The sequence below is a fragment of the Rhineura floridana genome, chromosome 4 (genome assembly GCF_030035675.1).
Source record: "Rhineura floridana isolate rRhiFlo1 chromosome 4, rRhiFlo1.hap2, whole genome shotgun sequence".
Classification (NCBI taxonomy): Eukaryota; Metazoa; Chordata; class Lepidosauria; order Squamata; family Rhineuridae; genus Rhineura; species Rhineura floridana.
Genome location: NC_084483.1, coordinates 189,354,214 through 189,379,278, shown reverse-complemented (window position 1 = coordinate 189,379,278; position 25,065 = coordinate 189,354,214). Strand labels below are relative to the sequence as shown.

Here is a 25,065-nt window from a genome sequence, read left to right as displayed (position 1 = left end):
GCATTGGTTTTTGACAACAGTGGACAGCATGACATTGCTTTGTTGTCCTATTTGACAGAGATACAGAAATCCAGGTGCCTAGTAGCCATGGACACCTCAAAAAAATAAATCTGGCAATAGGTCACTGTAGCTGTCAAGCTGTAGTGGGTCACAAGTCATGTAGGTCTATTTGTTCTCCTAGAAAGTTTTGCTGACTACTAATATTTACATATATAAACCAACACATCCTGATGTTTAATTGCAACTGCTTATTTGCAGTGCCATATTATTTGCAATCCCCCTCTAGGATGCACACCTTAACATGGTGAGGGGGTTTGAGAGTGTTGAAGAAGCTGACAGCAATGCTGTCAGGAGTCTAGACCAAGAGGCTAGACTCCTAGCAGGGTCACCCAAGGCGTAATGGTCCAAGGTGAGACACCAAACTCAGAGGAAGGCAATGGTACACCACCTCTGAATACCTCTTACCACAAAAACCCTATGAACAGAGTATCCAAAATGCAACATGAGATAGTGCTGGAAGATGAGACCTCCCAGGTCAGAAGGCACTCAATGAGCTACTGGGGAAGAACAAAGGACAAGTAGTACTGTGACTAATGATGCAGCTGGGTCAAAGCCAAAAGGAAGGCCAGAGGCTGATGCGCACAGATGCGAAAGGAGAGTCTGGAGATGTATGACACACACAATAGGAACATGGAATGTGAGAAGCATGAACCATGGAAAGTTAGAAATTGTCAAGCAAGAAATGGAACGTATCAACATTACAATACTTGGCACGAGTGAATTAAAATAGACGGGAATGGGACATTTTTAGTCGGGCAACTACAAAATATTTTATGCAGGGAATGAGAAATTAAGAAGAAACAGAGTTGCTTTAATAGTGAGAAGTGATGTAGCAAAAACAGTTCCATTGGCGATCACTCATGGCTGAGTAAGATTGTCTTCCAAGGTAAGGTCTTTAACAGTGGGTCCATAAGTGACTGTGGAGGCCAATTCTGGATCCACACAGCTTCCCACAGTGAGGACATAGGTTTCCAGATGGAAGATGGTCATGATGAGGATTTGTTTGATGTGCCTTCCACTTGTTTGTCCCTTTCGCCCTGTATTCGTGCTTCTTCAAAGTCCACAGCACCTTTGATAATAGCCGACCTCCATTTGGGACATTCATGGGCCAAGACTTCCCAGTTGTCGATGTTCATGTTACATTTTTTTAGATTCGCTTTAAGAACATCTTTAAACCTCTTTTGCTGTCCACCGATGTTCCATTTTCCATCCTTAAGTTGGGAGTAAAGCAGCTGCTTTGGAAGACGGTGATTAGGTATTCGAACAACATGGCCAGTCCAGCGAAGTTGATGTTGAAGGATCATTAAGAGCTATAACGCAAGGTCAATTAAGAGCTATAATGCAAGGTCAATTATAACTCAAGGACAATTGAGAGCTATAACGCAAGGTCTGAGCGAGTTATATCAATGAGATTTAATGGGAAACCTATTAATACGCTCCAACGGCAAATGCAGAAGAGGAGGAATTGGAGACATTTTATGTAGAAGTACAGGAAGAAATTGATCACACACCAAAACAAGATGTGCTGATAATCATGGGGGACTGGAATGCAAAATTAGGAGACAGAGAAGAACTAGGAATTGTGGGGAAATGGGGCTTAGAAGATAGAAATGAAGCACAGGAAAAACATCGAATTCTGTGAAGCCAATAATTTGTTTCTCGCAAACAAATTTTTTGAACAACCAAAAAGACAACTGTACACGTGGACATCACCAAATGGTCAATATAGTAATCAAATGGATTATATAATTGGTAGCAGAAGATGGAGAAGTTCCATACTTTCTGCGAAAACAAGACCAGGAGCAGACTGCGATACAGATAATGAACTGGTAATATCGAAAATCAGAGTAAAGCTAAAGAAGAACAACAGAGCAATCATAATGCCAAAATACAATTTAAATAACATCCCAGAAGAATATGAAAAAATTAAATGGAAATGGACTGCCTTCAAGTCAATCCCGACTTATGGTGACCCTATGAATAGGCATTTCATGGTAAGTGGTATTCAGAGGGGGTTTACCATTGCCTCCCTCTGAGGCTAGTCCTCCCCAGCTGGCTAGGGCCTGCTCAGCTTGCCACAGCTGCACAAGCCAGCCCCTTCCTTGTATGCAACTGCCAGCTGGTGGGCGACTGGGCTCCTTGGGACTACGCAGGTTGCCCATGGCTGCACAGGTGACAGGGCATGTAACCCCTGAGCCACTCACTGTGGGGGTGATCTTTAGCTGGCCCTTGACACCTAGGAGACACGAGGAGGGATTTGAACTCACAGACTCTGGACTCCCAGCCAGGCTCTGGTCATATAAAAAATCACAGTAAAGCTAAAAAAGAATAACAAAGCAATAATAATGCCAAAATACAATTTAAATAACATCCCAGAAGAATATAAAGATCAAATAAGGAACAGATTTGAGGCTTTAAACTTACTTGACACCAGAAGAACTATGGAGTGAGGTCAGAGACATTATCGGGAAAAATTTAAAAAGACAATACCTCTCATTAAAAAGAGAGAAAAACTCTTTAAATGCTTAAAGAGAGGAAAGCAAAAGGAGACAGAAATATGTTTAATACAGCGACTAGTATATAGGGAAAAGATAACTATTACAATAGTTATTGTATAGAAATAGAAGAGGACAACAAAAAGGGTAGAACAAGAGCCCTATTCCAAAAGATTAGAGAAATGAAAGGGAAATTTAAACCAAGGGTAGGGATGTTGAATAATCAATGGGAACACACCGACTGACCAAAATGAAAGGAAGATGGAAGCAATACACTGAAGAACTCTATAAAAGAAATGCAAGAATGACAGATTATTCACAGAGGGACTGTATTACGAAGAAACAAATTTTATGTGAGGTGAAAGCTGCTCTTAAAATACTTGGAAGAAACAAATCACCAGGAACAGATGGCATACCAGTAGAGTTGCTACAACCTACTGAGACTGAATCTGTCCAAATTTTGACAAAAAATTGTCAACAAATATGGAAAACTAAACAATGGCCCACAGACTGGAAGCGTTCAATATATATCTCAATTCCAAAGAAAGGGGATCCCAGGGAATGCAGTAATTATCGAACTATTGCCTTACTATCCCATGCAAGTAAAGTAATGCTCAAGATTCTACAACAAAGGCTCTTACCGTATATGGAGCGAGAAATGCCAGACGTCCAAGCTGGATTTAGAAAGGGAAGAGGTGCCAGAGATCATATCGCAAACATACGTTGGATAATGGAACAGAATAATGAAATTTCAGAAGAAAATCACCGTGTACTTTATAGATTACAGCAAAGCCTTCGATTGTGCAGATCATGAAAAACTATGGAATGCTTTAAAAGAAATGGAGGTGCCACAGCATCTGATTGTCCTGATGCACAACCAGTAATTATTTGAAACAGTTGCTGATGAAAGTTAAAAGAGGAAAGCACAAAAGCAGGACTACAGCTGAATGTCAAGAAGACTAATGACAACAAAAGATTTATGTAACTTTAAAGTTGACAAGGACATAGAACTTGTCAAGGATTATCAATACCTTGGCACAGTCATTAACTAAACTGGAGACAATAGTGAAGAAATCAGAAGAAGGCTAGGACTAGGGAGGGCAGCTATGAAAGAACTAGAAAAGGTCCTCAAATGTAAAGATGTATCACTGCACACTAAAGTCAGGATCTTTCAGACCATGGTATTCCCGATTTCTATGTATGTATGTGTGAAAGTTGGACAGTGAAAAAAGCGTAAAATAAGAGTAAAATCAACTCATTTGAAATGTGGTGTTGAAGGAGAGCTTTGCACATACTATGAACTGCGAAAAAGACAAATAATTGGGTGTTAGAACAAATTAAACCAGAACTATCACTAGAAGCTAAAATGATGAAACTGAAGTTATCATACTTTGGACACATAATTAGAGGACATGATTCACTAAAAAAGACTGTAATGCGGGGAAAACAGAAGGGAGTAGAAAAAGAAGGCCAAACAAGAGATGGATTGATTCCATAAAGGAAGCCACAGACCTGAACTTACAAGATCTGAACAGGGTGGTTCACGACAGACGCTATTGGAGGTGGCTGATTCATAGGGTCGCCATAAGTCGTAATCGAATTGAAGGCACATAGCAATAACAAATTATTTGCAATGGCCCAGGCGTAGCCAACATGGTACCCTTCAGATGATGATGGACTCCATCTCCCATCAGTCCCAGCCACCATGGCCAATGGTTCTGGAATGATGGAAATTGTAGTCCAACTATCTTGAGGGACACCACATTAGCTACCTCTGTTCTATCCTAGGGATGGCCAGCTGGCAGCCAACAAATCCACTCTGTGGTCAGTACAGCACTCTGCCAAGTTCAGAGTACAAAAAGTGACTTTGCTTTTTCTTTTGCTGCTGCATAGGCCTCCCCTTTACTCATCGTTTGGCAATAATATAACTGGTGGGATAGCTGACCCCATCAGCAAATTGACTGGGAAAGGTTCAGTTCCCTTTACCTAGCTCAAGAAAATTATTTTTGAAAAAGCCCTTCATATAGTAGGAGAACGGTTCTATAGATGGAGCCATGAAACCAAAATATTCAATGAAGTGCAAGTTATAAATTTTTGGGGGGGAGGGAATCCTAGGGCATGGCAGTGCTGGCAAAAAGTAGAACAATGACTCCATTATACTTTTTTTCCTCAATTGAAAATAGGAGCTGGATCATCTGATTCATCAGAGAACTCACATGCTAAGTTCTTCAAGTCCATGGGACAGTTTTATTTGGGTTTTTTTGCAAACACTATAAGGTCTTTGAAGATGTTTTGACTGGACTTGGAAAAAATACCCAACCTACTTAAGAAGCATGGATTCAAACAGAAAAGCAGGTAAAATATATTTTGAAAGAGAGATTAAAATCTTGGCATAGGGGTTGATCCAATTGGTGCCCTATCCAATGGCACTCATGCAAGGGCCTTTGATCCCGTGAAGGTCCACTAACAGAAGAGGAGAGGAGGTGATTTTTTTGTTTCTCTCACCTGCATCTTTTCCCCAGAGTTGGGGGACCTTCTGGAACATGGTGGGAGGTGATGTGGGGAGGAGCAGAGGGAAGGGAGAATTGCTTCTCCTTTTCTATTAGTGGACATCTCCGCTGAATCAAAAGCACAAAGGCACCAGATGGATTCCATTCATAATGTTCTTGCTAACAAATGAGAGCACACAAAACTTAGTTTTAAAAGCAGTAGTACTGAGGGCTGTACACTGAAGGAGGAGGAGGAACAGTGGCTCCACGGTGTAGCCCATAGAAACACAGCACCCTGGTGTGCTTCAAACAGGCAGATACCTCATACATTAGACACTGAAGCTATTTCAACAGTGAAATCCACAAAGGGCCCCTCCAGACTTCATTTTGATTGTGCATTCGTGATGTTGCGTGATCATGACGGTATCAGGGTGTTTATACGCAATTCCACTTCCAATACCATTTACGCCTGCAGGAAGTTTTGGGGCAGATGTGTTGCTTCATTTCCACTTGGTGCATGTCCCATAGCTTCCTGCTGAAATCCTATAAGGGCCCCTCCAGACTTTTTTTTTTTTTTTTTTTTGCATTGTCATTGATGCAATGTAAATAGTGGTGAATTTATACTGGGCTGTTCGCAACCCATTTTGTTTTAGTAGTTCTTCTGTGATGCATTCCCAATGTTGCTACTGCATTAGGAGGATAGGAAGCTGCCTTATACAGAGTCTGACCCACTGGCCCATCTAGCTCAGTATTGTCTACACTGATTGGCAGCAGCTCTCCAGGGTTTCAGGCAGGGAGTCTGTCCGAGCCCTACCAGGAGATGCCGGGGTCTGAACCTGGGGCCTTCTGCGTGCAAGGCAGATGCTCTACCACTGAGCTATGGCCCTTCCACTCTTTCATTGCAGTGCAACAAAAGTAGAACAAAACGTTTTGTTTTGTTGTGCTTGGAGATCAAGTGATTAATAATAATAACAACAACAACAACCCTGGAACATTTGTGATATGAAAAGCTACAGGATTTTAGCAGGAAACTATGGGACATACGCCTGTTGCAAAAGAAGCAGTATAACTACCCCAAAGCGTTTGCAGGTGCAAGTGGTACTGAAGACATGATTGCATATAACCGCCCCAATATCAATTACCTTTCACTCAGAGTAGACCCATTGAAATTAGTAGACCTAAGTTAGTCATAGCCATTATTTTCAGTGGGTCTATTCTGAGGAAATGTTAGTTGAATACAACCCATCACGAGCAGGTTATGATGAATATTCAGTAAAGAGGATGTCTAGAATGGCCATAACTTTACATACCACAAAATAGTGATACCATCATGTCTCCTAGGATTTGTGGCCTCATTTTGAAGAAAACAACTGTACTTGACTCCGACAGTCTTTTTTCCCAAGTAAGTTTAGGGAATTTGTGGTGAGTCCCAAAATAATGAGAAGAGCTGAGGTAAATAATTTGCCTTGTGCTACTTCTGTTGGCTAGATTAGTACCTTTTATTTGACAATATTCAATAGTGATACAAAATTGTGAGAATAATAATAATAATAATAAATTTAATTTATGTGTCGCCTATCTGGCCAGTGGCCACTCTAGGCGACGTACATACAATAAATACAGCAAAATACAATACAATAAAATACAGTGTAACAATATAAATTATGATAACAAACAATACATAGTAGAAGACGATCCTGCCCTCAACTCAACCCTCTAATGCCACAAGACACAATAAACCAGAGGTGGACAGAATCTCACTGTTCTCTGGGTAACCTGCAACACTTCAACATGGGTCTTCAATTTCACGTCACTGAACCAGAACAACAAAAAGGTTTTCCCCAAAAATCAGACTGCTGAAAAGAACGCTGGGAGCAGGCGGAACAGGAGCGGGTTTCTGTATGAAAGGGGTGTTTCTGGTACTGATAATTCCTAGGCTGAGCAGCTGCACAGAGGCACCTCCTTCCTTCACTCTTAATGTATGTCAGCCTGTCTCAGATACTACTTGCAGTAGGCAACACTGGTCCGGAAATCCCGCCTTGCACAGAGATGCCAGGAAGTATTGCCAAGTCTCCCTACAAAGGCCTCGAGGCGCCTCCGAGCCGCCATTGCCGTCCACACGGGCGCCGCCATCTTGGGACAGAAGAGAGAACTGTATGCTCTTTATAGCCCTATGTGTGGAAATGTCAAAATATACCCAATGTACAGTTGTAATTGTTGGTCTTACCTAGAGTTTCAGATGGAATGCTAACCACCTGGTATAGGTGAGAGCATTGGAAGGTATAATTTCTCTTTCAGAAAAGGATCATTATTTCTACATTTAAATGAAACTGCTTCACATGAAATGGTTGGGGGGCAGGAAGGTGTTAATATTATTTTTAGTGGTTATATAAAATGATAGCTCTGCACCCCCAAGTCTTATTCCCTAGTACTATCTGAAGTGGAAATTAATTTCAGGATGCTTTTAATTCATTGATGTCCTCCAAGGAATGAAAGTGCTCATTTGAAGTTACTCGGCTCTGTTATCAGGGTTGTGTGTTTGTCTTTGTGTGTGTTTAAACAAAAATAAGATCAGTAGTGAAGGATGGAATTTTTCAGGAGTTTAATACATGCTGCCTTTCTTGTGCTTTTGTGATACAGCAGTCACTCATTTGTCTCGCATCTTGTTCACTCATTTAAATAGCAGCCATGGGAGAGGCGGGTGAGGAATATCCAGATTGGGACTGGGGGTAGAAGGAGCCTTAACCTTTTGCTCCCATCACAGTCTTGTCCTCTGAGGGCAAATACCATCTGTAACACCCAACCAGAAATATAGGAAGTCTCTTGAGGAATGGCAGGTAATTTCCCCTATAGAAAACAGGAAACCTAAAGCCAGGGGTCAATGGAACAGTATGGATTGCTAAACCCCTGCTAATCCTACACTGCTCCTAGAGATAGGTGAATCTGTCAATTTCTCTTTCTCTTTCACATTTTTCCAATCTTAAATTCAGTTTTCTACATTTCCACATCACTTTGTGATTTTTTTAAAGTTGTTATTAAAATTCATCAGCAAATCTTTCCTTATATACACATATTTGTATGCAATTTTGCCTAATATTCACATTTTTTGCAGAATAATTTTCCTGGTATAATGCATTCTTATATGTCATTTTCATGAATATATGCATTTTTATGCACCCTTTACCATAGTAGATGCATTTTTGTACACATTATCCGGCTGCAGAACTGCTTTGCAAAATTCAGAAAGTGCGATTTTTTCAAAGGATGATTATGTTTCGGCTTGCAAATTAGGTAGGTTCACCTTTAAACTGAATTTCTTCCCCAGTCCTAACTGGTCCTTGTCAATACTCTGGCCCAGCAAAGACCAATGTGAGCTGAGCTCCTTGGACACAGATCTGGACTGCAGGGATCAGAAGCGCTGAAATGACAGAGCCGTCAAGGCTAGATACCTAGGGGTACCTAACAGACAGTACAGTACAGACAAAGCTGATCTTTAAGATATTTCCAGGAGACTCTGCTGATCTTAGAATGACCAACAGATGGTCACTTAGTAGCAATGTGGAAGTGGCCCTTCTCCGCAATAGCAGCCATCCTCTGGAATGCCCTCCCTTGGGTAATCCATGAGACAGATAAAGTAATGGCTTTTAATCACTAATATATTTATCCAAGTTTTCTGGACTCTGATTTTGGATTTTGTTTTTTTAAAAACCCAAATTGTTCATTTTTCAGTTTTATCTGATACATAGTTGTGTTTCTGTCTTCTTTTTAGGAAATTATATTGCTTTATTCTTATTGTTTTATTTATTTTATTTATTTATTAAATTTATTAGTCGCCCATCTGGCTGGCTGTCCAGCCACTCTGGGTGACGTACAAAATAAAAACATACAAATACATTAAAACATTACAAATCTCAACAATAATAATAAAACCTAACCCTATTGTCTTTATGTAAACCTCTTAGAGAGTTATTAAGTAGTATAAAAAAGTTATAAATGAATGAATAAATAGGTCAGTGTTCTCAGAGGGCTGCTTCTGATCCAGATTCTCTTAGGAAGGACAAGTAGATCTGTGAAAACCCAAAGAAGCTTTTTGCTTCTAGCTCACCAGTGTGGAATGACGTTTCAAGAGAGGCCCATCTGGGAAACTACTACAATTGCTCTTAATAGAGAAGAGAGAAAGGAGACAAAAAACTTAACTTTTTTTGTAATAATGAGAAGATAAATAACAAGTAGCAATAGCAATAACAGAATTGGACAAGTGATGACGAAGCACGGTTATCTATTGCTGTTTTATACAGAGAATTGAAAACTTCCTTAGCTTTAAAAAAGTTATTCTTTTTTAACTTTTAAACTGCAGAAGATGAAGGTCAGAGTATGGGGCAAGGTCAGTAACAGGATTACAGGTATTCTGTGAACATGGCTGATTTGTAATTAATTTCAACAAATTATGAGACCACTGACAGAAAAAAGTCCACCAGGGGTCTGAATTTCCCCCCTCTTGTTTTAGACTTTGAACTCTGAATTTTCTCTGTTTTGTGTAGCGCCATGAAAACAGAGGGCTGTGAAGCAAGCGTTTCTGAGTTCAGAACTATAAGTTTTGAATATTTTATTTTGAAATGAGCTTATGGGAAGCAGACGAATGGCATGTGGGGGTATTTTCAATTCAACATGGTGGACTGTCAAAAATTCATGCTGGCTGTAGTGTACAGCCACTCTTCTGGCTGTATAATAAATATAAAAGCTTAGGCCAAGGGAAGCCAATATGGTCCCCCCCAGAGGTTATTGGACTACAGTTCCCATCATCCCTGGCCATTGGCCATGCTGATTGGGGCTGATGGGAGTTGTAGTCCAATAACAACATCTGGAGGGCTCCATGGCATAGCCATTTATTGTTTAAACTTACCAGTTGTATATTTGTAAGTAGCCAGTTATGAATAGACTCTGTTCCCAAGGTGTTTGCAGCTCTGAAATTCTCTACATGGGAAATTATTAATTATAACTATTAACTCTTTGTATTGGAGTAAAATCTGTGTATGATGCCATGCATTATGGGAATATGTTCCTTCGGAAACAAATCTTAGGATATTTCAGGTTCTGAGTATAAATTCAGTATCTACCTGCCAAGCTAATGATAAAGGACCTGCGGCCCTCCAAATGTTGTTAGACTCCAACTCCTGTCATCCCTGACTATCTGCCATGCTGGCTGGGGAAGATGAGAGTTGGTGTCCAACAACATCTGGAGGGCCAGAGTTTCCCCATCGCTGTGCTAAGGCTCCCCTAAAGAAAATATTCTTCCAATTTTAGCATCTTAACTCCATCCAGAGGTGGCCTTCCCTGAGAGGAAGAAAGATCTGACCAAACAGCAAAAGCTACTGAGGGTTACAGTAAATCCAATTTATGTTGTAGAACAACAGAGGAGCAACAAATGATCTGTATTTCCTGCGTCCTCCTTCTGCATCTCACTCAGGAACTCTTTCATCTTTGGCGGAAAGAGCGCATCACCATATAAGCGAACAGTTACAGAGGTGCCCTGTTTTCCTCAGGAAACCCAGGCCTTCTGGGGTTTAAGATAATGAAAGTCAGGCTATATCACTTCAGGGTCTCAGTGTCCTAAGTAAAATGCAATTATATTTCATGCACACTCAAGGCAAACCCAATAATAATCACTACCAAGCCTCACCAATATGCTTACCCAACTTTCCCTAAAGCAAGTACTGACACATGGAAGGCAGATCTACATTTCAACTCACATATATTTTATTAACTGCCACAGCTTCTCTGCAATAATTCTGGGAATTGTAGGTTGGTGAGGATAATCTGACTTCTTTTAGAACTCCCCTCACCCCATAGAACCACAATTTCCTGGATCTCCTGGACAGAGGGAATGCCTGTTAAACCATTATGGGTGGTATTCAATGTTAGTCAGAGTAGACATGACTAACTTAGGCTCATTAATGTCACTAGGTCTACTCTGAGTAGGACTTGGATACAATCCTAAGGCTCCAATCGCATGCCAAATTACCTGGAAGTAAGCCCCACTGAACTCAATGGGACTTGCTATTGAATAAGTAGTTACAGGATTGTACCCTTAGTCTGCGAAATAGATATGCTCTTTGAAGCAGAAACAACAGACTAGAGAATGGCAAGAAGCAAGCATAAGACAGGGTACAGAGTACCAGGGTGAGAGTGGAACTCTGTGAAACCTGATTGCCTACTTTGGTTTCATTAGAATTTCATGGATCTAATAAATCTGATATAAAGCAAAATGTAAATAAATGCATGGATTATAAGAGTATTATGACTTAATAAACCAAACACAATAATATAAAGCAAATTTAGAAATGTCTGTAAATGTAAACATAATTTGGACCAGATGTCAACCACAATTTGGAGCTTCCACACATAATCCCAGGGTATGGGCTGAAGGCTGCGAGGCCACCACCTTGCTGAAGCTAAGCAGGTCTGGGCCTGGTGAGTACCTGGATGGGAGATCACTTGGGAACCACATGTACAGGTATGCTGCCTTGAGTTCCTTAATGAAAGAAAGGCAGGGTATAAATGTAAGAAGATTACTAATTAATAAAACCAAGGCCAGCTCTACAATGATGTACTAGTTTAGCTATAGCCTTCCATAGCGGCACTGTTCACTTTCCCAAAACTGTACAATTTATATACTTCAGTGCAGTAGCTTGTGCAGAATTATGATAATTCTGTGTTCCAGAAAAGAGACAGATTTCCACCTAAACTGGACTGCAAATCGCAATGCCCCCGTTTTATATATTTAGCAAGCCTAATAAGTCACATTAATTGACTGAAGTTCTTTATTCCCACAGGAGAAACTGAAAGTGTGCCAGTGATTAACCCTGCAACACAGATTGCCCAGGTAAAAATGAGCAAGATGCTTGGAATAATCCCAAGTGCTTAACGAATTCGTGAGGCTTTTGATAACTCTCGCTAAAAACCCAAATCAGACTAGCTAAATAGAAACTTGGTTTAAAATGTTAATGCTATTAATAATTAACAATGACAGAAAATATGTCTGATACCGAACAGGCACTTCAGCAGTACTCTGATAGTTAACCCTGTTGATGGTGGCGGTTCTTGCGTGACACAGCATACGTTACTTTGGAGTTAAGTTGAGCAAGAAACTTCTCAGATACATTAGATCAGGTTAAGAGTCTTTATTAAGACATTAGGGCCAACAGGCTTAAGAGTAAATACATGTAGAGTTTCTTCAGTCACCCCCCCCCCCTTCTGGTACATCTCTCTCCAAAGGTAAACACAGAAGACAACCTCTCAGTTCAGAGGCAAAATGCAGAAGACACAACTTACAGACTCTGTTAGAACTTTCCCAGTTGCTATCTCACGTTACCATGACAACCGCTGGCCTTGGATGTCTGCTCTCTCTCAGGCCAGGAGATAACAGTTACTTCTCCAAACTTGCAGGCTTTATGGAAAACAACTAGAGACAGTAATGCCTATGGGTCAACAGCCCAACAAATCCCTCTTTATTTTGGGTTAAATAATCTGGAATAAATATTACATTCTGGTTCTGTTTTGATGGAGTCTAGCGTAAGTGAGAATGAGCTCTTGACATTAGTTTATTTTTATTTTATATTTATTAAATTGGTATCCCACCCTTCCTCACAAAGAAGCCCAGGGCATGTTTGGCGTGTGTATCTATGACTCATAATTGCTGATATCCGGAAATGTCTCAGAGGTGTGCAGGGATTCTGATACATTTACACAGAGCTCTCCCATCACACAGGCAGGAATCTGTGTCTGCATTGCAGTGTGCATTGGTCTTGGATTTGGAGGTATAGGTGTTACCAAAGAAGTTTGGAACACATAAATTCTGCTGAAACCATTAAGTGTTTAAATCCTGTCAATTTCAATTAGCTGTAAAGGCCCTTCACATTACTACATTTGTGCAATGAAGGCAGAAGATGCTGATGAAGTGTGAAACAACTTTGAGGGTCAAACTACACAATGCAAGCACACTATTGTTCATATATTTAGCATCACAATCTATGTGAATGGCTATTTGCAAGAGCAGGTTTGGCTGATCCCCATCCCAAAGGGTTTACAATCTAAAAACAGTCACAGGGAAACAGTAGTGACAGTGGAGGAAAATGGAATCAGGCTATATAGGAGAAGAATATGTAGTTATTTTAATTAAACATACTTTGTCTTAGCTACAGTAGGCTATTAGGTCTAGGGCTGGGGAGTCTGTAGACCTCCAGATGTTGCTGGACTACAACTCCCATCTTCCCTGACTGTTGGCCATGCTGGTTGGGGCTGATGGGAGTTGGAATCCAGAGATCAGCCACCACTCATCTAGGGCACTGTTTTTCAGGTTTGGGTCCCCAGATGCTGTTGGGCTTCAGCTCCCATCATCCTTGGCCATTGGCTAAGCTGGCTGGGGTTGATGGGACTTGTAGTCTCACAGCATCTGGGGACCCAAGCTTGAAGAACACTGGTCTAAGGTATTGTTCCTAAGGTTTCCTGGAAAAGGTTATTTTTGAGTAGGAAGGAAAGAATATATATGGGCTTCTTTTGGCCCCACATGGAATGCAGACTCAGGGGGGAGGCTGCATTTTTTGTGCGTGTGAAGGAGTGACAGGGAGAAATGCTTAACTGTCCTGCATGTGTGCACACTAAAAATCATCCCCCTTGTACACCAGCTGTAAACCCCTGCAGGTTTCCAAAGGGATGTCAACTGAAACGCTACTGGGAGCATTGGAGGGCCAATTTTGGACAGAAACATTGATGGCAGGAAAAGGATTAAGCACCATCCTGTCATTTCTCTGCTCAAAATTGTAGTCTCTCAAAGCTGCTTTTAATTAAAAATAATCTCTTGTGGCATGCCTTTGCCTGCTGAATTGCCTACCAAAAACAGGATAGTTGCTGAAGGGAATATGCTGGAAGGCCAAGTGAATACATTTTGCTTCCCGAATGTGATGTAATCAGTGCCTGTATTGAAAAATTTTACTCCTTGTTTAAGACTAGTGTTTTAATTTTTTCACTAATAAATCATATGGCTTTACTCCCTGGCTTGAGCTTACTGAGATGACCCTGAACTGCAGGCATCTGGGGTGTGTGGCACTTTACATGCATCTGTTTTCTGTATGTGGCAAACTAACATCAAGATTATAGAGATGGGTGTATAGAGTATAGATGTTTGCTAATTTGTGGAAGATCATATTTTAGTGCAGTGGGATGTGTGATCTTTGAGTGTATCAAACCTCCAGGATCTTGATAAATGGTGAAAAAAATAATTATAATGTGGAGCAAGGATAGCCAACATGGTGCCCTCCAGATTTTGTGACAGTACAACTCCCATCATTGCTGACCATTGGCCACTATCTGAGCCCAATGGGAACTGGAATTCAACAACATTTGTAGCGCACTTCATTGGCTAACCTTTAACACCTCAGTGCAATACAGAGAAAATATAGAAGCACCATTGTAACCATTAAATGTTTACATACCACGGAGTTTTTTTACCCTTGCCTTGTTTTTATTTTTTCATTCACTTGTCACATGCTGTCACATAAAGTTTTACAAACAGGCACCATAGCCTATCCGCAATAACCTTCTAAAAACAATAGCTAAAGTGGCTATTGCAAAAGGTAATAGGACTAGTCCCCTTGTAATTCAGTGACTCATTTTGCCAGAGCTGCAGATCGCTAAGATTCCCTGGCTGGCCACGTGTATGGTAATATAAAATGCTCTGGTCTTGCTTCCTGCCTTGCAATCAGGGCCAGAACAAGATATTTTGCTGCCTGAGACAAAGAACAAGATCCCCCCCCTGCAATTCCATGTGCAGAAGTTGACTGGATTGGCAGTTGAATCTTACTTCAACAATGGCAATAGGACAGTGTCTTCTAGTGCAGCTGATGGGAGCAGGCTAGCTTAGGGGGTGTATGATGGGCCTTCAGTGCACATAGCTCTGCCACTGCTGCCCCCCAGCACCCTCCACCTAAGGCAGTTGTCTCAGTCTCCCCAATGGTAGGGTTGGCCCTGCTTGCAAGGAAACCATTGGCTACAGAACTACAGTACAAATTACATGGTACAGACCAGGCCTTTACAATGTATAATCAGTTAAACCAAACGCAGCCCATGAGCCATATATGTAGGGTTGCCATATTGCCCGGATAGCCGGGTTTTACCCAGATTCTTTGTATGCCACCTGGCGCCCGGTTAGCCCCTTAGGTGGCCCGGATTCTCAGCTTTAATTTTAAAAAAATATTAAGTTTCTAGGTGGTCCAGTTCTAGAGATATACATAAAAAAGGCAGCTGCCCCCCCGACTGTTAAATCTTTCTTTAAACAGTACTGTATAGCACTTCGTAGCTTTAACCCTGCCCGTTCAGGATTGCAGCCAATCAGTGAAGCCAGGGTTGTGTTTCAGTTTGAGGCAGTGTCTAGGAAACCTCATTGCAATGCCAGAAAATGGTGGTTTCCCCCCCATTTATCTGAAAATCTCATAAATTGGGTATATACATTTCAGGGTTTTTTCCTCTTGTGTGCAGGAGTCAGATCCTGGGCAGTGTTTTGAAAACTTTCCCAATATTTGCTTTTGTAAAAGCAATGCCAATCCCATATGCCCAGAGTAAATCCCATTGAATTCAATAGGACTTACTTTTGAGTAGACATGATTATGAATGTGCTGAAAATCAATGGGACTGTGGAGTGAATGTAAAAAAGAATTGTGTTTGTGTTCTAACTCTTTCTGGCTCCCCTCCAGTCCTATTTTAAAGCAAGTAGGCAGGGCTTACTTAGGTATTACAGTTTTTATTCTGTAGGAAACTAATACTGATTTTTTTAAACTAATACTGATTTTTCTGCAATGACCAACTGGTTTGACAATAAACTATTATATGAGCTGTATGTATTTATACATCTGCAGTGTGTGCGCGTGCGTGTATGGAGTCTTTCCAACAACCCTGTGAGGTAGGGTTGGAAACCAAGGCAGCTCACAACAAGAAATAAAGCCATTTAAATCCAATAACCATAAAAACAAGTATAAACAGTTGCAAAACAGCGTAAAGTGGCATGATTCAGAATTTTGGGTTGTGTGAATTAAGTTGCTTATCACTTGAGGTTGCATGTCTGTCCCTGTTTGAGTAAGCCCCACTGAATACACTGGGACTTGCTTCTGAATAAATAAACCTAGGATTGCACTATAAATATCTTTACTGTTTGTGTAAATAATAAATATATTTGATAGTCATGCTTATATAAATATTTCTTCATTTATCATATTTTTGGTTTTTGGTTAGGAATCCTGACTGGTTGTGAGATGCTTAGTTTTCTGCCTTACTCATAGGAATCTTGTTGTGGTTGGTATGGTACTGCATTTAAGAAATGATGGTACGAAATGGCCTGAATCAGTATAAGGCAGTTTCCTTGGTTCCTAAAAGTGGGAAGAGACTCAAGGGCCACAGTGACTCCAACATGTATGTATTTTTATTTACAACATTTATATACCGCTTTATTGTAAAAAATCTCAAAGCAGTTTACACAAAGAATTAAAACAATAAAATTATTGGCAAAAGCGTTAAGGACAGATACTTAAAAGTATTCAAAATAATAAAACCAACAATGAGTTAAAAACAGATTTAAAAACACAATACCTTCCACATGCCTGGAGAGGCTTGCCTCAAGAAAATTGATTTTAGCAGGTGCTGAAAAGAGGCATCTGCCTAATGTCAATAGGCAAGGAGTTCCAAAGCGTAGGTGCTGCCACTTTACAGGACTGATTTCTTACAAGAGCAAAACAAGTACTGTGTGGCACCCATAACATGGAAAGCACAGCTTGAACTTGGCCTGGTAGCAAATCAGCAACCAATACAGATTTCAGAGCAGAGGTGTAATGTGCTGATAGGATCTCACTCATGTTAGCAATTGTGCTGCAGCATTCTGCATTAACTGCAGTCCCCAGGTCAGGTTGTGCTGCATGGGGATTTCTGTGACGTTGGCTGACTGGCTGCTAGGATTTTTTTAGTTTGGGTTTTTGGTTATGAATCCTGACTGGTTGTGGGATGCTGAGTTTTCTGCCTTACTCATAGGAATCTTGTTGTGGTTGGTATGGTATTACATTTAGGAAAGTGTTACTGCCTTTTGTGTTTTTTTTTCCTATTTGCATTTCACTTATCTTTAACCTCCTCACTCCGTTACAGCCATAGAAGCAACAGCAGCATATGCAAGATAATTAACTCCCATTTGTGATGAGCAAGAATTTATAATTATTATTTTAATTAAAACAAGAGGCTTATGAGTACTTTGAAGAGGACCAGATATTTATTTTCTTTCTGAGCCCAGGACTGGGTCTTTCATGATGCCCGGGGCGGGGGAGCAGGAGAGTAGTCGATAAGACAGACATCCTGGCATTGGTAATCTAATTAGCAAGGTATGTGTGGGGTTGTTGCACACTTCCAGGCCCAGTTTCATTTTGAGTATGGAGGTGGAACCTGTGTAGATGTGGTTGATCAAAGGGAGAAGAAATTTTGAGTTAAGCAAAACTCTGCTTTTATAAAACCTAAGAAACATACAGATACTTTGAATGTCTGAGTGCCTGCACCAGTGGAATACTGGAGGAACTTGTAAAACTTGCTGCAACAGTATTTAGAACTGAGCATGTGGTGTGAAAGACTCCTTTTCCTAACATTTTGGCTTCTTGTTTTTCTCCACCCACCACATCTCTGAAATATATCGTATATGTAATGGTTAACCGTACTGCTGCCCTGGCTTACTTTATGTTTGTTGCTATTTTGTGTTTTTATTATGTTTTTATATTGATTGTGTATTTTTATTGTTTTTATTATATTTGTAAGCTGTGCTGAGCTCTGTTTTTAACAGCAGAAGGGCAGGATATAAATCCTCTTAATCAATCAATAAATATTCCATAGTGTTGGAAACTAGAGTCTAGGCATTTAAGGCTGAAAATGTTGCTTTTAAAAAAAAGATGTCTCCCATCTTTCCCAAGTTTTTGGTGGTAATTCCTAGGCACAAAAGCAAAACAACTGGACAATCCAAATATTAATATGCAAATAATTTGCATAATATGCAAATAACATGCAAATTAGCCTGCCCGGATTTGTGGAACTGGAATATGGCAACCCTACATATATGTTGGTCAACCAGGGACTCAACAAAACTGTTTTGCTGCCTCTTTGGGGCTTTCAAAACAGGGGGGTTATCAAGCATGCAGGCAGGCCACAATATATAAGACCTTCAGAAGACCCTGTGCAAAATAGTGCTTTGAGAGGGCCTTCTGAAAACCAACAATAACCCGAGTGTCAGATCTTCAGAAACCTCTTTCAAAGTGCTGCTCAAGGTAGCACTTTGAAAGGGGCTTCTGAAGACCCCTGTGGACAAAAATGGTCATCTGACATCACTGTGGTATCAGGTGGTTGACAAGTGGGTGGCTCCACCCACCTGTCAGACTAGGCCTGCATGGGGTGGTGGTCTACTGGGCTAAAAAGGTTCCCCATCCTGGAAGTAGTTGGCGGGCTGCTGTCTCTGGCTTGGTAGGTCACAAGTGATATAGGCCTGATTGAAATCTAAAGTGATTGCTATTAGGATTTGCGGATACAGGAGAAAGCTATTGTTTTTCTGGTCCTCACAGTCACAGAGAAAGAGCAGGAAACATGCAGCCACTTTCTTAAACTGTTCATCTGGAAGGAATACGGTATGAGTTGTCAAGGATCATGGTTTCTTCAATGGGGACACCATTCACTCTTTATTTACCTCCTAATCATGAACAGATTATAGTCTTGAGAGTTTTGAGTGGTTTTTTTAAAAGCAAGATTCTGTCCAATAAAAGGACCCAATAAAAGCAATAAGAGGATATTTAATAATTGGGTAGTATTCTGTTAACTTGTCCTGTCAGCAAAAAGATTACTGCTGGTGCAGTGGGACTTTCCCTCCCTCTCCTCCCCCTGCATGCGCCCCTCGCCCTCCTCGCATCTGCTCCGGACAGTTGGGGAAATTTGAGGGATGAGCAGGGGAGGAGGGGGGGGAAGTCCTATTGTGCTAGTGGTAATTCTGGGGCTGATGGGACCCTGACTTAACACTGCGCTGAATACAACCCATTGCTTTTTCTAAAGCACTTAACGTTAACCCATGGTGTACAAACATTAAAGGCTCAAATAGTTCTGCATGCAGGTTGACATCTAACGGTAGAGGCAAGACACATTATGGAGGAAAGAAAAGGAAGAGAGAAGGAAAGGGGGGGGAAATAGAAGGAAAAGAGTAGTTTGGGAAGAGCCCAGGATGAAGAGGCGGGTCTTAATTAAGGAGGTGCTTGAATGTAAAAACCAATGAAGGAAGTCAGGGTAGAAGGGCATCCCAGTGTAAGAATACTGCAAAGGGACAAGAGATACAGGTAGCATAACCTGAGGTTTAACGTAGAAGACTGGGACCTATATATGAAAGCAGATTCATATATTCTTATGTAACGTGAGTGGATGGGAGAATCCATGTTGTTTTCTATGGCATGAGCCATTGATATTGATTCTGGCTTATTCAGTTGCAGGCTCTGGCTTCTGAACTTAAAACTGGTTTCACTGAAGCAATGCAGGAACTTTTGAGAATTCAGCACGAGGAGTATGCTCTCGAGGAGAAGGTCCAAAGCTGCCGGTGTGCAATGGAAGAGAAAGTGGCAGAGATGAAGAACTCTCTAAATTGTTTCAAGGTAGGCAATATGCATCAACCACCACCACCACCACCCATGCTCAGGAGAGGCGATTAAGCCCTCTTGAGGACTGGAAGCAGAGGGTGAGTTGCCTCACACAGCATGCAGAAGTAAAAGACAGACACACTAGGAGCAATACATGCTCTCTTGCTAAGCAGATGCGCCAATGCAAAGCTCTTCTTCAGAGGTAATCAGCAATAAAAACATAACAGCAGCAATCTGGTCCAATTTTGTTCTCCTTTGTGTTACTCCAGATTATTATTACTGATGTGTTGTGCTTTGCTGTCATCCTAAATATATCCCTTAGCACCTTGACTCCTAAACCTTCGTCCCGCATAAGACTGGGCAAATATACAGGAAGCAAACTGTGGTGTATACTAGCTATCCTGTCTAATAGGATTGTCTATGAGTTGCAAGAACTCCAAGATATTTGCAAATGCCTCCTTTTGCACAGAGGTTCACTCTTCTGTTTGACCAGTTATTAGCCTCAGAGAGAACGAAAGCACCTTTCCAGCCACTACTGGCACCTACTGATCAATCAATCAGTCAGTCAACCAACCAATCAACACCCCACGTACAGAACCCCTTTTATAGTAGGCACTCATGTTCAAGATCAGCCTTCCCCAACGTGATGCCCTCCAGATGGTATGGACTAGAACTCTCACCACACAGCTCTGCTGGCTGCGGCTGGTGGAAGCTTTATTTATTTAATTTGTCTGTTGCTTCCCCCAACCAAGGGAGTCTTGAAGCAGCTTACAAAAAAGTAAAACACAAAAATGCAATACATAGCAAACATATCTGCACTTTCTGGAAACAACTTTTTTTGTTCCAAAAGGCTTTCCCAGCTGATTAAATGAGTGTCTGCCATTGGTGTCAATTTTGTTTTCTTTAACATATAACTGCTGTCTTTTCTGTTTTTAACTTTTTTTTGCTTTCTTTGTACATCGCTTTGAGACAACTGTAAAAAACTATTATTATTATTATTAATAATATAATAATAATAATCCATTCACATTGATCAACTATAGAACAAGAATATCCTCCCTTGTCCAACAATAAGGTGAATGTCTAAAGTAATCCCCAAATCAGAAGAGTATTACTGCCCAAATACCTGGAAGTATAAAATGTCTTTCCTTGGCGCCAAAAAGATGACAGCATCTGGAGAGATCCACCTTAACTTAGGCTCCACCTTTTCACCCAGCACCAATAGCTGAGAACATTGCATGCATCTGCATTCTGTACTACTCACCCAAAGTTTATCTTCATTGGGGGTCACCAGCTAGCCATGTCTCTGTTATAGATTTCCTCTGCGGAAGAACTTGCATGTTGCCACACAGAGGAGGGCTAGGAACTCTTCTCGATCATCCCAGAGTGCAGGACATGGAATAATGTCTCAAGTTACAGGAAGCCAGATTTTGACTGAACGTTAGGAACAACTTCCTGTTAGAGCAGTATGACAATGGAACCAATTACCTGGGGAGGTGGTGGGCTCTCCAACACTGGAGGCCTTCAAGAGGCAGCTGGACAGCCACCTGTTGACTATGCATTGGCTTGGATTCCTGCATTGCGCAGGGGGTTGGACTCGATGGTCTCATAGGCCTCTTCCAACTCTACTATTCTATGTTTCAGGAAAAGATATATTTTTCTCAACTCCTGTTGCTACTATTTCTTTTTTTAATTAGGAGGAGCTCAATGATGCCAAGTCCATGATTGAAGAAATCAGTGCCAAGCAAGAAGAGATGCAACAGAAGATTGAACAGCTGCAGCAAGAGAAGCGGAAAGAATCTCGAAAGCTGAAAGCTAAGTAAGTGATTAAAGACAGAAAATTATTTAAAGCCCTTGATAACTTCATAGCAGTATTGGTTTCTATTCACTGCCTACATTTTCTTTTCTTTTCCCTCCCTCAGTGTGATAGTGGTAAATTTTGGAGTGCAGGAGCTCATCATGGAAGCCCCCCCAGTCATGCCCCCAAAGAGTCCAATTTATTAAGGTTAACTGACAGAATAGTGTTTATATAATAAATTCAGCTTGTAAAATGCATTGAGCTTTAGCAAAAGATTTTCAGCCAGCCAAAATGCAACCTTTAACTTTTAGTTAGAAATGCAAACAGCCTTGGAAAGAAGCATTACCATTTCAACTGTCAGCATGAAGTAGGAACCTCATCCAAAAAAAGGAAAGGAGTACCCAGCCTTTGCTTGATTATGTCCCTCATTCTCTTACCTCCTTTATGCCACAAACAAGCTGAAAGCCTCATGATCACCTCATTCCACTGCCATAGCAATTACCCTGGTGCTCTAGCAGATGGTGTCATCACTCCTGCTCTGAAAAAGCTGCACTCTCCTGTGTTCTTTTCCCCTGACTACACCACTGTTTTCCCCTCACGGCCTCCTGATAGAATTCTAGCTTTAATGCACCAGATAAGACTGCCACTGTATGTTTGAAACAAGGGCCAGGATCTCTTCTTGATAGTCCCAGAGTACAGGACACAGAATAATGGGCTCAAGTTACAGGAAGCCAGATTTCAACTGAACATCAGGAAAAACTTCCTAACTGTTAGAACCATACAACAATGGAACCAATTACCTAGGGAGGTGGTGGGCTCTCCAACACTGGAGGCATTCAAGAGGCAGCTGTTGGGTACGCTTTAATTTGGATTCCTGCATTGAGCAGGGGGTTGGACTCAGTGGCCTTATAGGTCCCTTCCAACTCTATGATTCTAAGAGAGACATTATTTGTTTTTATATTTAAATTCTGTGTATTTTTACACCTTAAATCAAAGGTGTACCCCCAAGGGAAGCTCCTGGTTGTCTTGCTTTTATTTTATTTTTTCCTCCTCAGACGAATACAGAAGGAGGAGCATGGGTCACAAACAGTGCCCACACCTCTACAAGGAAGTCCCTTTCGATCAGTGAACCTTCCAGAGCCAGTTTTAATTAATGAAGATTTTGTAAAGATGTTGCATAATGCAACTTATGAGAAAGGTATTTATTTTATTTGACTCTCTACCCATTCTATCATGTATGCTTGGGAAGATCAGAACATTTAACCCTTCCTCCTCCTTCCTCCCCCCACTCCAAACCTGTCACTTCCATGGGGACTGGCTTTACTATTGGGCAGGTAAGGTGACCTCAGTTAGAGTAGTATTAAAATGCAACAAATTGACAATTTTTAGTTCATTATTATAGCATTACCACTGGGAGAAAGAGATGCCATTTTAATTTTCTGTCTAGAGGCAATAAAGAAATATTGTTCGTGTTCATTAGGCTCCTGAGTGATTGCCAATCTGCCTCTCCTCATTTCAACGTGAGAAATACGTGTTTTACATTAGAAATAGAATGATGTGCATCATAGAGGTAAATGATTGTCACTAAGCTTGCTCTGAACACACCTGCAAACTTTATTTATTTATTTTGTATCCTGCCCTTCCTCCCAGAAGGAGCCCAAGGCAGCAAAGAAAACACTAAAAGCACTCTAAAACATCTTAAAAGCAAAAGACTTTCAAACACATTAAAACAAAACATCTTAAAAAGCATATTAAAACAAAGCATCTTTTAAAAATCTTTAAAAGAAAAAAACGGATTTAAAAACATCTTAAATTACAGTTCTAGCGCAGACCCAGACTGGGATAAGGTCTCTACTTAGAAGGCTTGTTGAAAGAGAAAGATCTTCAGTAGGCGCTGAGAAGATAACAGAGATGGTGCCTGTCTACTATTTAAGAGGAGGGATTTCTAAAGCATAGGTGCTACAACACTAAAGGTTCGTTTTCTACTATGCAGAACGGACCTCCTGATAAGATAGTATCTGCAGGAGGCCCTCACCAGCAAATTGCAGCGATCTACTGGGTATATAAGGGGTAAGATGTTCTCTCAGATCACAATGAGAGAGAATAAGACTTCTGGAACACATGTGACTAGAAGGAATTTATCTGAAATGGAAACTATTTCCCAGTGAAGCCCAGGGTCTGCTGGATTACTGTCCAGTAGAGTTGGTCTAGAAATCTGCACATTTTCCAAATACACAAGAACACAGTGTAATTTTGGATTAGGTAGCCATACAGCAGACTGCCCTCATAACTTACTCAAAGAGGAACAGATATGAGATTGGAGTTTTTTTCTGAAATTTTATTGAGGAAATATAACAGAATGGCAATTTCATAGCTAAGTGTGGAGGCGGTCCCCGAGACAGAATGAGCACTGAGGAAACAACAACACTGCATGGTGGTGGCTGCTCTGGTTTTGGGGAGCGGGAAAGGAAGGAAAGGAACAGACAGAGATAGAGCAAGTGCTATAATTGTTGGAAATATGACGGGGCAACTCAGTTTGAAGCCTGGGAGGGGATTGTATGCTACATACAATACTGAGCTTATTCTGTGCCAGTATAATGAAGCTTCTTATGTTTCTGTGGAAGTCCCACTGTTGTCTACTCTGACTGGCAGTGGCTCTGCAGGATTTGATGCAAGAATCTCTCCCAGCCCTACCTGGAGATGCTGGGGACCGAACCTGGGCCCTTCTGCATGCCAAGCAGGTGCTCTGCCACTGAGCTATGGCCCTTCCCCTGCTAGTAAGCGCTAGGAGCAATCTGTCTGGAAGCAACACTGGATTCTCTGTAAAATCTGAGTGAACACGTTATGTTAACAAAAAATCCAGATTAAAAAAGGTCTAATTTGGAGGCAACCAATTATGGCATCAATTAGGGTTTTTTGTTTGTTTTACTTTTCTCTTCCAATGCTCTGAATTTAAAAACAAAAACCCTTGAAGCGCTTTCCTCGGCTTTTGATTTTAGGTCTCTAGAAGAGTTTGCTTGACTGACTTTTCTTTAACTATAGCTAAAATCTCTCCCGTTCTTGCTCAGTCTCCGACTGCAGACCCACGGCACTAGGAAAAGGCAACTTGAAAGGTAGGTGAAGTGGGAGGAGCTTTGCTTCTTCTGTCCAAATGAAGTGCTGCTCGCAGACATTCCCTGTTTGGCAGAGATTCCTAATCAGCTGTGGTGCATGCAGGGCGGGGTCAGAGCAGCAGTGGCCCCCTTCCAGCAGCTCTACATTCACCAGGATGGGGGCAGGGCGGGGCGGTGGTGAACTTGGAGGAGCTCCGGGTTGGCAATACCTGCAGGACACCAATACCACCAATCCAGAGTTCCCTTCACCTCACTGCCAGGAAGGCACCATTGCCACTCCACCCCCTCCTCATGTTCCACTTGTGTTCCTATTTATTTATTTATTTATCTATTATTTGATTGATTGATTGATTTATATCCCATCCTTCCTCCCAACAGGAGATCATGACAATGCTGTGATAATTTCATAAGGTCCTTCGTTGACTT

The 25,065-nt window shown here is 41.2% G+C and overlaps 1 protein-coding gene across 13 annotated transcripts in view; it reads left to right on the top strand.

Moving 5' to 3' along the window:
• Window positions 1-25,065, top strand: part of ARHGEF33 (Rho guanine nucleotide exchange factor 33) — a 74,917-nt gene that overhangs the window by 4,624 nt on the left and 45,228 nt on the right. For 6 of the 13 annotated variants that reach the window (XM_061625590.1, XM_061625585.1, XM_061625587.1 and 3 more), the window contains 6 exons: window positions 4,739-4,910; window positions 11,878-11,927; window positions 19,579-19,743; window positions 21,426-21,547; window positions 22,582-22,724; window positions 24,595-24,639. In XM_061625590.1, the coding sequence (XP_061481574.1) occupies window positions 4,889-4,910; window positions 11,878-11,927; window positions 19,579-19,743; window positions 21,426-21,547; window positions 22,582-22,724; window positions 24,595-24,639 (547 nt within the window). In that variant the 5' untranslated portion in view covers window positions 4,739-4,888. Of the gene's footprint in view, window positions 1-4,738; window positions 4,911-11,877; window positions 11,928-16,457; window positions 16,505-19,578; window positions 19,744-21,425; window positions 21,548-22,581; window positions 22,725-24,594; window positions 24,640-25,065 lie in introns of those variants that run through there. The other 7 variants (XM_061625583.1, XM_061625582.1, XM_061625591.1 and 4 more) reach the window with 4 other exon arrangements.